Source organism: Sceloporus occidentalis, unplaced genomic scaffold (assembly GCF_023333645.1).
Source record: "Sceloporus occidentalis isolate IW3139 unplaced genomic scaffold, rSceOcc1.0.p SCAF_5, whole genome shotgun sequence".
Classification (NCBI taxonomy): Eukaryota; Metazoa; Chordata; class Lepidosauria; order Squamata; family Phrynosomatidae; genus Sceloporus; species Sceloporus occidentalis.
Genome location: NW_028316985.1, coordinates 68,511,759 through 68,527,170, shown reverse-complemented (window position 1 = coordinate 68,527,170; position 15,412 = coordinate 68,511,759). Strand labels below are relative to the sequence as shown.

Below are 15,412 nucleotides of genomic sequence, written 5' to 3'. Positions count from 1 at the left end.
AGCATCATTCTTTCTAACCAAAGAACTACTGAGAAATACCCAATTCACTTTGCATTCAACAGCTGTAGAGACTGTGTTCCCAGTCGCACACCAAAAGGAGTCACAACAGTAAAAAGCAGAAACAGCTGCAAACTCTTTGGAGGGAGAGCAAGAGAAAGGGGGGGAAATTGCAGAGAGCTTGTCATACAGCACTGGGAGGAAATAAAACCATTTTTCTTTTCTTTCTCATTCATGACAGCTGCCTTAGTTAAAATTATTAGCAGCCTGTTTTGTAACATAAACTCAGCAATATTTAATCAACTCTGAAGTCAAGAACATTGAGGGACTAACACTAGGTTTAACACTTTTTGGTATAGCCAAAACAATGATGTATGTAACTGGACTGCAAGTCTTTTAACAGAATAAGTGTATTCCCCCTTCCTCATACCATTACTCACTTTTCAAAAATAGACTAAGATTGTTATCAGCAGTCTAGATCTATTACCAAGTCTAATACTTAATTGCCCACAGCACTTGGTGTAGAGCTTATAATCTTCCTTGCAACTGATAAAGTGATTTGATCTTCAAAATAAAATAGAAAATAGTAATTGAAAAGGATAACTTTTCAGAAGTTCAATGTCTTACATCACCTTATGCAAGCCTTACAAACCAAAATAATAGTTATCCTCTCTCTCTCTCTCTCTCTCTCTCTCTCTCTCTCTCTCTATATATATATATATATATATATATTCCGAATTACCTTTTCTTGTTTCAAACTGAGACAATAGCTCAATTCTGGTAACTTTACTTGATGTTACTGAGACTGCTGGAAATAAACAATAATAAGAAATTGGGGGGGGGGGGGGGGAGTATTTTTTGAAACCTGACATTCAAAATACTCTGTTTCTTGCAGCATCGATATGACCCAATACTTTGGCACAGATTTCGTTAATGAATAAACCAAATGCTGTTTGGACCACTCAAGGTAACAAAAATTACTACCTTTAAAGGAGATTATGGCTACTGTTTCTTGGTGGTTTTTACCTATGCTTTTTAACACCTGTGAAGTAAATGTTCTGCCTCTGATTCCCCCCCTTCCCCCCCCCCCCACATGGATTCCTAAAGATAATGCTTTTTGTTGCACACAGTGTAATCAAGGTGGAGACAAATCCTTATTTTAAACTCCAGCTCCCAGTTTCCCAATCAGCACTCTTCACTGGCCAAATGCCATGATGGTTGGGAGATGGAATCCAAAACATAAACTTTCCCAGCACAGAAATAACACAGGAATGAGAAGTGCATAGCCTCTGATAAGCTACCCTTCTGCAGCTTCCTTAATCTATAATGAACAACTATCTTTGGTTGAGGTGAACAGAGTTGCAGTCAAACATCTGGAGGACCACACACCCAGTATAACAGGTAAGGCTTCATTAGCAGAATTCTTCTTGTCATACAACTTTTAAAAGCCTCAGAAAGCCCTGCTAGGAAAGAAGTTGACAATTTTGCTGCCCACTAAAAGATATGTTTAGATAGTAAATGTGAAGTGTCTGAACTTACTGGGGTTCACCTGTTCAGTGTAAATTACCCCAGTGGTAGTTATTTCCACAGAAATAGATGAAGTGGTCACAGTGGTGCAAGCTATGGTCTCCTCTGCAGGTCTGCCTCACAAATTTGCATGATAAAGATGATCAATGCTAATTTGTGTTGCAATCCTCTATGCACATTTACCTGAGAATAATACCACTAAACACCAAAAATCATTGACGAAATATTCAAGACTGTATTTCTCACCTTGTGAACAAGGAGACAATTGTTTCTGATATCTAATGCAGATTAGTGCTATCATTTCCTTCTTTACAGAAGTAAAATGCCTCCGTCTAAAACTGCTGTCTACCAAATATGCATTTCAGAATACATAGCTTTGATTTGATCGGGCTAATCGTTTCGAACTTGAATGTTCAGGCACTGAATTTACACAACTACTGCATTACCCTAAACAAAAACCCACTGGATGACCTTGGGCAAGTCACACTCTCTCAACCTCAGATGATGGCAATGGCAAACTCCTCTGAAGAAACTTGCCAAGAAAACCCTGTGATAGGGTCACCTTAGGGTTGCCATAAGTCAGAAAGGTTTTGAAGGCACATAACACATACATAAAGTCAAGCAGTTCCATCCCAGAAAAATTAAATTAAATATGTTCTACTAACTGTAGATAACATAGATTACTCTAAAAATTACGGTCTCAGCTGTTGTAAATTAGGGAATTTGATAACAGTTCAAACCATTTCCAAGGCAACTACTTATGAAGCTAAAGGGGTGGAGGGGACACTTCTAATTTAAACTAATATTGTATTCTGAAAATGTCATAACAACAGCCTCCTGAAGTCACAGCATTTCTTCTGCTCTTCTGTCCGTTAAAAATGTATCTCAAGGAAAGATATAGTAAGGATGGTTTCAGGTATTGGCTGATATTAAGCCCTTAAGGAAACTCATATTCTCCTACAGTTGATTGTTTCAGACTTCAGGCTACTTGAATAGGGGAGAAAACCCCACACAAATGAGAGTGAGGAAAGTCTGTGGGTTATTACAATGTGATCTCCAAGATAACTCTGGTCTGCAACTCAATCCAGTGGACGTGAATATTCCTGCTAATGGCACTATGTATTTCAGACAATAGCACTCCTTTTGATCCCTCCAGCTAGCCTTACAAAAGGAAACGTGCTCTGGAAGTATTGTATTAGTTTCTTTAGCGTTCCAAATAAAGCGGGGGGTGGGGTGGGGGTGAACGCTGAGTGAAAAGATCTGTTTCAAAGCATGAATGAATAATACAACCATTATACAGTCCAAATGTCTAACTATTTGTACTTCTACAGAAAATATCAAACACCCTTTTATGCTAAGTGCAGAAAATTCACAGATGGCTAAAGCAGACCTTAGAAGGGGAGGGGAAAAAATTAATACTAACATTTTACTTGCAGCCAACTGTGTTGTACTGTTTTCACCTCAAATTTATTCAGTCTGAAAATGAGTTTCAACTTTTCTCACCACTGACCCTATTGTTTGTATGAAAAGAAGCTAAACATAAGCCTATGGCTGCCACTATAGAGTACTAAATACAATTAATAATTCCAATTAGAGTAGACCCATTGAATCAATAGACTTACATAGGTATTGACTTAAGTTCTATTCTATTTAAGGCTTACAACTAGATTTAACTCCAAAGTTTCAGGAAACAAACAGATACTTTTCATTTATTTCATCATAAAAGAGATTCAACATGATATATTGGTTTGAACATTCGACTACGACTCAGGAGACCAGGAATTCAGAGACACAATCATATTAGTCTGTAATATCAGTATTCAAAGGGTATTGTAGCACCTTTGAGACTAACTGTGCAAAAGATGTTGCAGCGTAGTAGACTTAGGCCAAAAACAGACAGCCCTAAAGGGATGGTGTTACACCGTCCCTTTGTGCACCAGATCGAGGCCTCAGCAACTGCATGCCGCAGCCTCTATCTGGCTATTTCCCAGCGCAAAAAGGAGAGGCAGAAAGTAGTTCCTTTTTGCGCTGGGGACAGGGGCCTCTTTCGCCACTGCAGCTCTTCTCCGCTCCTGCAGCGTGCAGCATCTGGTCGCTGCACCACAGGAGCATTCCTACACTGCTCACCATCTGGGCGGCCATGTGGCCGGATTGGGGGCGGAGTCAGGGCATGTGGTCACTACGCCCCCATGCAACCCCCAAGCCGGTTCTTATTGTTAGTCTGTTTTGCCTCTTGATCTACTTCCACAGATGCACCTGACTTGAAGGCACACAACAACAAAAATGAGATTATGGCCTGAATCCTATTGGTTAGATCTAATAAGAACAGACTGGCTGAATAAATTGCTAAATGAGGAGCTGATGTTAATACCATGGATTCAATGGGTCTAATTTAAATGGGAATAACAACAGGATTTAGAGTGCCAGTGTGGTGTAGTGTTGGACTATGATTCTGGAGACCAGAGCTCAAATCCCAGCTCAGCCAGCTAAATTCACTGGGTGATGTTGGGCAGGTCACACTCTCTTGGCCTCAGAGGATGGCAATGGCAAACCCTCTCTGAAGAAAACTGTCAAGAAAATCTCATGATAGGTTTGCCTTGGGGTCATCTTAAGTCGGAAACAATTTGAAGGCACACAACAACAAACAAACAATAATAGGTTTTAGGCATGTATCACACGGTATCATTCCATGGTCTATGATATTGTAGTACTTTTGAGACTAACTGTGCAAAATAAGTTGTAGCTTAATAGACTTGGGCCAAAAACAAATGGCCCTAAAGGGGCAGTGTCACACCGCCAGATTAGGGCCATTCAATTGGTTCAAAATATGGCAGCCAGATTGGTAGCCGGAAAATCTAGAGGCGAGCACATAACACCTAATTTAAAATCTCTCCATTGGCTGCCTATTAGTTTCCGGGCACAGTACAAGGTGTTGGTAATAACCTTTAAAGCCCTTCATGGCTTGGGTCCAGCATATTTACGGAAGCGCCTTCCTCCATACAATCCATCTCATACACTCAGGTCCTCTTGGAACAACTTACTGCAGCCAAAGAAGACCAAACTGGCTGCGGTTACCCAGAGGGCCTTCTCATCTGCTGCTCCTAAATTATGGAAGGATCTGCTGGAACAGATCCAACATATCATCACTCTTGACGCCTTTAAAAAGGATGTCAAGTCAGATCTCTTCCAGCAGGCCTTCCCTGACTGACCTTCCTGCTATATTGATATGGATTACCCTTGACAGCTCCAAGATGTCTCACTTTAATTAGGTTTATTTTAATTAATTTTAACTGTATTTAATAATATTGTCATTCTAGTTTTAGGATAGGTGTATAAGGGGATTATGTAATTTTTAATTATGTATGTATTATGTATTGTATTTATCTATTTTTTGTAACCCGCCTAGATCCTTCTGGAGAGGCAGGATATAAATAAAACTATTTCTTCTTAGTATTATTATTACTATGGTCTAAAAATGTGGATTTCCTGCTTCACATTATATAAAATAGATAATTTGGGGTCCCTGTTGTTGTTGTGTGTCTTCAAGTCGTTTCCAATTTATGGTTACCCTAAGGTGAAATTATCATAGGTTTTTCTAAAGGCTGGGAGTATATGATTTGTCCAAGGTCATTCAGTGGGTTTCCATGACTCAATAGGGATTCAAACCCAGATCCAAAACTACACTAAGCTGGCGTACCCAAAAAATAGAACTTTCTCTTCTAGTACAGACCAAGTAAATTACAGGAAATTCTTGGCACTTCTGAATTGCTGGCACTGATGAGGTTGCAATCTATCACATGAGGCTGTTTTATGGCCAAACAACTAAGGCAGAAGCCCTGGCTGCTGAGTTGAATAGATGATAAGCTGGGAGATAACAGTACAGGCAGAATAATGTCATCACCCTGAGTCAAACAAATTGCCAACTATAAACTGAGCACAGAAGACCTACATAAGAGAATAGCAGAAACATGCATAACTACAGCATCAGAAACAGTAGAAAATTTATACCCAGAAACCCACTGTGTGTTAACAGTCACCCAGGCATCTTCAATTAAACAATCTCATATACCAGGACTAGGAAATACTCCTAGAAAAGTTGAAGAGCCTCAAAAAGTCAGAGTAGATAATACTGGACTAGATGGACCAATGATCTTATTTACTGTTAAGATAGTAGGAAGCCAATCTAATCATGGAAGGAAATCACAATGTCAAAAATTCTAGCATTATTTACCTGCATGAAGCGGCCTTCAGACGTCCCAAGATTTGCTATAGTAAGATGCCCCTTTGTGAAGACAGATATGGATGTTAACAAAACTGTGTTGAACTGCTCTGAAAATAAGTCAATCCGTTGCAAGGCTGTTGTGACCTCCACTCGATACTCCTCATCTTGTGCTCCACAATAGGTAGTGTTTCTTGAAAACGTCTGAAAAAATTAAATGTGTGTCAGTAAATCACATAGGAGCAACCAAAGGGATGACAGGAAAGTTGAGAGGAAATCAGGACCAGTTTAGACACTATGAAAGATAGTGTACATGCATTTTACAGAAGACATCTTCTTTATAGTTTCATGGCCTGTTTGTTAATTTATGTATTGCTATTCTGGCAATAAATGGCACTCAAAGAGTACAGTTAGTAGCCTTAACTACCAAAATGTTAAAAAAAACCAAACCCCACCCTACATAGTTTTCTTAGGGAAGAATCTTTTCTAATTTTTGAATAATCTCTCATTTTGTACAAAACAAACTGGCATATAGCTACAGTCACCCCTCCAAATATGCGGACTTGAAATCCAAGGACTTGAAAATCTGCAGAGGGGTGATCACTATTAATCTTAATGGGGCGCAGGGCACACACCCCGCATGCATGTGCCCCATTCAAGCCTATGGGGTTTGAATATGCTGAGATTTGAAACTCATGGGGGGGGGGGCGGAACGGATCCCCCACATGTTCCACGGGGTGACTGTACTTTGCAACAGATTTTAAATATGCAGCAGGCTATGCAATAGGTTATGCAAACTTAAACAATCAGATTTTAAAATATATCCTTAGACTCTTGATCAGAAAACTCTGCAAAGGACAGATAAAATCATACAATTAATGCTTGCTTTTAAAAATGAAAACATGTTTATTTGCATACCCTGAATTCTTTCAGATCAAATAAAAATGCCTAAAGAACCATATATTGTCTATTTTATTTCAAATAACTACTGCATACTGGTGTATGGAGGATATTACAGTGGACCCTTGTTATACACTGGGCTTTGGTTCCAAGATTCCCCATGGATAACAAAATCTGTGAATGCTCAAGTCTCATTAAATATAATGACATAGCAAAATGGTGTCCCTTATTAAAAAATGGAAAATCAAGGTTTGATATATGAAATTTATACTTTTTTTTAACATTTCCAAACCATGGATGTTTGAATCTGTGTATAAAAAATCCGTGTATAAGAAGGGCCAACTGTATGTTCTAGCTTCCCAAGTCTTAAATTTGGGTATATAGTGCGCCTGTGTTATACGGAGTGGCTTTCAGCATATGCCACTTCAGAAGAAGGGTGAGTGCCCCCAGGAAGGGATAATGGTGTGTGCACCATGGTGCGTGCGCGCCGTTGCACCATCACGTTCACGAGCCCCATTCATTTAAATGAGGCTTGAGCGTACACGAAATTCCCCTTATGTGGGGGTGGGGTCTGGAATAGATCCCCGGGTAAGGGAAGGGCGGACTGTACTGTATCAATAAAAGCATTTTAATGTCCTCTTTGTACTGTCCATTTTACTTTATTTACATGAAGCTCAGAGTGTTCAGGGGGGTTACTAACAAACAAAAGAAAAAGTAAAATCAGATCACTTTAATGAGGTTATTTGTTTATTTATGAATATTTCAACTTCCTTTCAATTTCAAATGTACACTTGCCAATGATGTATATTTTTATAGCTACTGTCATTATAGATTACGTGCTCATTTTTAATCCTCCAATTCAATAACAAATAATACGTTTCCTTCTTTCTGGGAAATTATTCCTAGAACATATACACTGCAAGTTAGTCTTTAGGAAGTGAACATGATCATGCTGCACTGAAAATTCAATGGTAATCTATTAACTGAGAATTCAGTTACCATTGATGCTTCATCTTCTATTTTGACCATTTAGGTCAATAAGCAATTTAATACTGGAATGCAGATGTGATCTGCTTCTATTCTAGAATAAGAAATAGAGCAGTATACAATGAGAACAGCAGAGTACTAAAATTAATACTATGATCATTTTTCTTGTTCATTAACTTTAGGGGTTTCTTTAAAAATTAAGGCAGATTATGGTATGACTGACTGCTTACTAAAGAAGCAATAAAGAAAGGTATGTCCATTGGTTTTCCAGCCTTCTATAACAGACCTTTAAGAAGTAAGCCAAAGTAAGAATAGGAATGGTGTCATTTACAGTTGAAATCAAGTTTTTAAAATGTTAATGTCCCTCAAACCTTGTGTCAGCTTGTCACAGCTCAAGGTGACAACATAAAATCATGACATACGTGATAAAAAGCTATCAGACTGTTGATTGCATTTGTCAATAGGTATGCTTAGCAGAAAGTAATTACATCCAAAAGGAACAAAACTAAAAACTAGAATAAAATAAAATAAAATAGAACACTGAAATGGAAAGGTATAGTGATTGTGGCAGAAGGCCAGGAAGGCCCACTGCTTTTCAAAAGTTCTGCTTGTCCATAATACTGGCTGGAGAGGAAGAATTCATGTTTGCAGTTCTGCATATACCTCACATCTTGCCTTACTTGAGCTTATAGCATTCACACGCGAAAGGATCTGCAGGGTGCTTGTGTTTTAACATTTAAATGAGATACCTGGTATGTTCAATGGCACATGCATACATAGGAACAAGAGAGAGGGCTTTTCAGTGGCTGCTCCCAAGCTTTGGAATTCCCTCCTTATGTGGGTGGGTCCGGAACGGATCCCTGGCATAAGGGAAGGGCGCACTGTAATCTATTTTAACTCATAAGTGTTTTAACTTTTAAAATGGTTCAATTGTTATTCTTTAAATTGTACAGTAGCCCCTCCCAATTTGTTCCAGACCCCCTTGATAAAATGGCGACTCGCATATATTCAAGTCCCATAGAAAACAATGGGGCACACGGCCACATGTGGGAGCACACCAACATTTTATTAATGGGTGCTTGTCCTGCCTGCGAAGAGCAAGACCACAGATTCCAAGTCTGTGAAAAGGGAGGGACAACTGTATTGTTTTAAATCTGCTGTTCGCCGCCTATAAGAAAAGAAAATAATAATTTATCTCAGCACTGTACTTAAAATTCAACCCCATGTAATCAACTACTCCTAATTCCCAATGGTAAATAATGTAAATAATGTGACTTCATTTTCTTAAAGGTTTGAAAAGGTGCTGTTTATATCTTCAAGCAGCTTCATGCCTCCTAGAAAGGTGTAATAGGACATGAAGCATCCATCTCTTGTAAATGGTTTCGTGCAATTCTGAGACTTACAAGTTTTTTTTCATGAAGAATCTTCATAATTATCCTATAATAATCATATTTATTATTTGAATGGATAAGATCCTTAAACATTTATTTTACAGAACAATGCTACCTTATAGATTAAGCCAGAGATGGAGGACCTTGTTGCTGGACAACAACTCCCATCATAGGCTGTAGTGACCAGGGCTCATGGGAGCTTTAGTCTAACAATATCAGGAAGGTCACAGGTGCCCTATGTCTGCCTTAAGCTATTTATTTGTATGACAATATCAAAAATACCATTACTGCTGGATTAAATGTTCACAAATCTGGTGCAAATTCCAGTGACAAATCTCACAAATATGGCAGTTCAGGAAGGATCCTACTGGTATGTGTCTTGTTATTACTTCTTCCTTCTGTGTACATAAATGAAAGTACAAAGTCTATCTGTGACTCATTCAGAAGAAATGTTTTGGTCTGATGTAGGTCCGAATTGGAATGTAATGAGATAACACATAATTTTTTAATCCATGTCCAAACTGGACATGAAATCACATTGTATTATGCTTGCTCATACAATAATTTGTGGCTAACTGGCACTTAGCTTGCATCTAAATTTTTTAATGATACAAGGCTTCAAGTAAAAAAAAAAACATAGAAAATCCTTAGAAAATTAATCTGTTTCTACATAAATGCATCTATAACTTCTTCTAAACAGTTTAAAGCACAGCTTCACTGTGAAGCAAGTTGGAAAAAATTATTATTAATATTAATGAAGTGATGTCAAACCATTCTACAGAAGAACATATGATAATTTACACAAAATCAGTACTCTATAAAATAAGATTTTAAAAAAACTTTAAAGGAAACCAAAAAACTGACCAAGCAAACACATTTCTTTGCTTCAGACAACTTGGTATATAGCTGAATGAAGATTTGAACTTTGGTTTTTCATATGTAAATGCAATAGAGTAATCAGAGCACACTAGCTCTCTAACCTAGACTAGTAAGAATCACTACTGTGTGTAATATAAACACATTTCAGGTTTCTTGTGATGGCTTTTCACAGCAGAATCAAAACTCTATCTTAAGTAGCTGCTAAATATTTTATAACGACAACTAAATGACATAGTAAGATTTGTACTGTACAAGGAGAGGAATTTTAACTATTCAGCCTCAAGCATAAACTGGAAAACAGATGTATTATCTGGGACTATACATTACTCAGGAAGAGGCTCTATAAAATCTTCAATTAAGCCAAGAAGGCCATACTGTTTATAGATACCTGTAATGCATTATAAATATAAACATTAAAAATTAAAATAAATTTAATAATGTCCTGGTGGCATGATTCTAACCCAGAAAATAGTAAGAAGTACATTGTAGAAGCAAGATACACTTAGAGATACAGTTTGCCCTCTTTCTTTATCCACGGATTTTAGCATCCAGATTGAAAATACTCAGCCAATTTATATAAGGGACAGCATGTTACTATGCCATTGTATTTAAAAGGACTTGCGCATCCATGGTTTTTGGTACCCATGGAGGGTCTTGGAACAAAACCCAGGGGATACCAAGGGCCCACTGTAGTACCTTCAATCAAAATAAGTTATCAGTTAAGATTAAAATTTTCTAGCAAATTTCTAATAAAAGGGGCAATATACTGTATCTATTCATGTATAAATCTAGAAATTTTAATCAAATATTGACTCAATACACCCAGGTCAATCTAAGTACTGTATTTTAACTCTTATCCAAAAAACAAAAGAAAGAACCATCTTCCTTGTCTATGTAAAGTGGTGAAAGGCAAGAGCTTAGTCTGTCTCAGGAGCACCCAAAAGAAGTACAGTACCATATTCCACTACTTTCTCCGTTGCAGTACCACTTCTAACTTTTTTGAATGCCTGGGTGGAGGTGGCAGCTCTTTGGAACTTCCCCTGAAAAGAGTACCAAGGGGAACTGGGCTCTGAAGGATCTGAATTTGTGTATGTTGGTCAGCATTTCAGGGTTTAAATCTGGATAAATGTTCACATTAATGTTAAAAGCTATAATCACTGCTAACATAGTCCTGATACAGACAGGCCAAAATAAAGCTGCCTCGAGTCACTTTGCCAGTATGCTGTTTAAATGATACATGCTTCCTAAGAGTCTGGAAGCCGCACCAAAGCTACACTCCAGTCCTAAGGACTGGAGCGTAGCTTTGGTGCAGCTTCCAGACTCTTACGACTCATGCATCATTGAAACACCATACCTCCACCGTGACCTGAAGCAGCTTTATTTTGGCCTGTCTGTATAGGGCCATAGTTGCCATTTTCTTTGCTTTGCAGCACAGTGGGACACATGTGGGAACAGTCACCAAGCATGCTTCTGGAATGCCCAAATAACAAGCGGTGAGGGAAGCTGAAAGTGGCAATCCAACAACATCTGGAGAGCAACACATTCCCTATCTCCTTCCCAAGATACATTAAGAGCATCCTAACTCTGCCTACAACTTAACAGAAATTCAGATTGTAAGCATATCAGAATTTATTTTATATTGTGCAATTTTATCATTTTCCATGATAGCTTGATGTAAATCTGTTGGATTTATACATGACAAAAATATTTAAAAACCTCATCTGATAATGTATTAATTACACTGATATCCTACACTTTGCCCAAAAAGGTTGGAGCAGCATCTCTCTCACACTCTGCTTTCAGTTATCAAAACCTGAGTAATATATCGGGGCGGCCAATATTTCTCAGCTGAGAGCACCTCCAAGCTTTATAATTAAGCAGAGATTTGAACCTATGTCACCCTGATTACAGTCGGATACTTTAACAACTGTATCATGGAGGTTTTCAATGTTTGTGTGTAAAAAATCTCAGATGTTTAACATGAGATGACTCCAAGTCAGGAGTGGGCTCTTGTGACCTTGAAGATGGTCATAAACGAAGTAGCCACTGGTGAGGATTGACAGGAGTTGCAATACAACAACATCTGGAGAGTCAGAAGCTGCCCACATCTGCTTCAAGTCAAAAGGAACCTGGAAACCGCCACTCCCGACACTAGTAGACACTTAATCATCACAAAATATTACCCTGAACACATTCATATCAATAGATGTAATTGGTTAACATACAAGAGAAACAGAAACAATACAAAGCATCAGCTAAAAATTTACATTTCCAGAAACCAGTAATAATAATTTCCCGAGAAAATAGGGGGGAAAGCAATTATGCCAGTGGTGCATTACGTAAGGTACAAAGAGACAAATGTTGATGTAATTAGCTAATACAAATTAAAAACATTGCACATTTTCTTTTAAAAGATCATCCGTAGTATTATTCACTTTTGATATCGATTACCAGTACATCAGTTCTTGTAATTTAGTTAGTGCATTAGCACTAAGTAAATAGTATTGATTCAGTTAAACATATAATGCACCCATACAACCTTTTATTTTGCCCACTGCCTTTGAATTTAGTTTTAGGACACAGCACACTGATTACCAAAAGCAAAAGTGTCCTAGGTACTGGAAAAAAAAACAAAATATAAAATGACACAGGTATGCCACTATTCCTTTGCAAAGGCATGTCTTGGAATGAATAAATGAGTCTATCAGTTTAAAACTAATCCTCTTATAAAATATTTAATTTGTAGCTGAGACATTAACTTATAGCTTAGACAAATGTTCTTTGGTTCAAATAGTCCAGATAGCTGTGGTTCAATATGAGCTGAAAATACTGCTGTTCAATGCTAAGTCAGTGAATGGTAAAACAACCACTATCCGGAACTTGATCCTCCATGAACATACGGACCTCAGCTTATATTATAGAGACTTGTTTGGATGAGGCAAGGGCATTAATCCCTCTCAACTTGGTCCACCAAGATAGTGTCAGCTTTTCCTATCTGAAGGTTTGCCATCTGCAGACTGGAGCATCCATGGTAGGCCCCACCCCATTCTCAATGGTGGCACATGCACATGGCTATGCCAATGTAGCTACACATACATGGAACTGCCATTGAGGAGAACGACACTTGAGGTCCTGCAGAATTTGCCATACGCGTGTGTGTGTGTGTGTGTGTGTGTGTGTGTGTGTGTGTGTGTGTCCCAGATGGAACCTCCATGGTTATGAAGGGCTGACTGAACTTTGTGCAGCACAAGCATGACCTAAAGATCGGGGAGAAACAGTGACTGTCAATCAAGATTCTACTGTGGGCAGACAGGAAAGAACAGGGATTCTGTTGGTGCATTTTCCACCTCATGGTTCAACAGCATCTCTTCCTAAACTAGTCGGGGTGGTCTCATGCTGGAGTTTCTAGCATGGGAGACTTCAACATCGATGCTGACAATGTCCTACTGAAAGTAGCTGAGGACTCCATAGCTGTCACAACAATCATGAGTCTGTTCCAGGGGGTATCTGCTCCTGCTCACATTGCTGGCCATGTTCTGGATCTTGTCTTCTACGCTGGATAGGATGTGATAGGTGTGAAGGAACCAAAATCCACCAGAGAGATTTTGGTGGCTAAATACACTGTTTGCCCTCATCCCTGAGCTATTATGTGCCTACTAGAGGCAATGACAATAATTATATTAAAGGATGCCACAAGAACGTTAGTGCATGTGTGGCCCCAGATCTCTTATGTCCTTCACACCAGAATATACCTATCTATACATGCTTATCATCTTTCTGCCACCAAGCAATACCATCCACACAGGATATCAGTCCAATACAGATCTTCCCAATGCAACCCCACACTATAAAAAATGTGATACAAATACCTAGCTTCCTGCTGGATTCCACAAAATCGCCCATCTGTTTCCCTCAGAAGCCAACTAGATGCCTACAGAAGCACTCTCTAGCTTGCATTTTTCAATACTGACTTTCATACTGAAGATTATTTAAAGCCATCATCAGCCACATTTAGCCTTATCTAGATGTGAGCCCTATTTTGTTCAATGGGACTCACTCCCAAGTAAATGGAAGAGCTTAAATCTAATTGTTAGTCCCAAATAAAGTAAATACACTGAATCAAAGGAACTTATGTAAGTGTTGGCTTCCCAACTTCACACTGAATCAATTAATGGGTATGCACTTACTGGAAATAGCAACTTTGTGTTCACTTAGCATTCAAATGTAGGTCTAAAGAATGGGTTGCAAAAAAGCCAGAAGGGGGTAAAACCTTAGCTTGCTTCAACATTGCTTTCCCCTGGAATGTGTTTTGTAGACGAAATGAGTGCACTGTGAATTTGTAATGAATTCTGGAAACATACTTCTTGTTCTTCACAATGAAACATGCATGATGTACATATACATGTATGTATGCAAGTGTGTAATACCATTGTATTCCCCATTGCCATGTATAGATGTGAGAGCTGGACAGTGAAGAAGCCTGACAGAATGAAAACTGACCGATTTGAAATGTGGTGTTGGAGAAAAGTATTGAGAATACCATGGACAGCCAAGAAGACAAACAAACAAATGAGATCTTGAACAGATCGGAACTGGACTCTCTCTCTGGAAGCCAAGAGTTGAGGCTGTAATACTTTGTTCACATCGTGAGGGAAAATGGATAATCAGAAAAGATGCCACGAAAGACAGGGAGACCACATGCCAGATGGCTAGATTCGATGAGGGAGGACATAGTTCTGGATGGCTTGGAGATGGCTCAACCACAGGATTGACACAAGTCAAAGTTGACTCAAAGGCGGTTAACAACAAATGCAAATGTGAGTGTGTTATGGGCATATATTTTAAAAAAGTGAGAAAAGGAAGGCAGACACAAGGATTCAATTACAATCTTAAGCTTTTAAATCTCTCCATATTGGATAAGAACAAATTTATTATCAGGCTTAAAAGTCGAGATACTGAAGTATTATGCACTTTTGTGTACCACTGGCAAAGGTTTTAATAAAAAAAACTTTACAAAGAAAAAATATTGAGCACATTTCTACTTGTAACACACTATTTCTTTAAGACAAAAACCTGCTCAAAACAACTCGCACCAACTATTTATGGTCAGCCAATCTGATATTTTCAACCCTGCCAAAAAATTGTAATAAAAAAAGAGATTATAGTTACAGAGCCTTGAAGGGGTTATTTGTCTCTATTTATTTTATTAAATATTACTAGACGTTTGCCGAGGACAACAGATCAATAAAGGTCTTTGCGGTTTCCTGATGGAAGGTTGCAATTATTTTCTCCCATTACAAAATAAGCATAACTCAATTTCTATCATCTATCATCTTTGTAAAGAAATATCACTGTGTGTTTATTTCACTGTCTCTCTTGATTTCATTTTAGGGGGCCTCTTTGCTTTCATTTCACACACTTAAATCTTTTCTTTCCCCCATTTGCATCTTCATTTGACAGTAATAGTGACCAGTTTATCATGTCATGGCAGAGTGATAGAGTGAGGGAAAGA

General features: G+C 38.4%; 1 protein-coding gene and 1 long non-coding RNA gene across 5 annotated transcripts in view; one reads left to right on the top strand and one right to left on the bottom strand.

Moving 5' to 3' along the window:
• LOC149312284 (hepatocyte growth factor receptor-like) overlaps positions 1-15,412 on the bottom strand; it is a 123,792-nt gene that overhangs the window by 69,680 nt on the left and 38,700 nt on the right. For all 4 annotated transcript variants that reach the window (XM_089524332.1, XM_089524336.1, XM_089524335.1 and 1 more), the window contains exon 3: positions 5,756-5,947. In XM_089524332.1, coding sequence (XP_089380458.1) covers positions 5,756-5,947 — 192 coding nt within the window. The remainder of the gene's footprint in view (positions 1-5,755; positions 5,948-15,412) is intronic.
• LOC149312285 (uncharacterized) lies at positions 1,236-14,844 on the top strand. Its single transcript, XR_016281240.1, has 3 exons — positions 1,236-1,398; positions 11,331-11,513; positions 14,355-14,844. It is a non-coding gene; the product is annotated as an uncharacterized LOC149312285 (long non-coding RNA).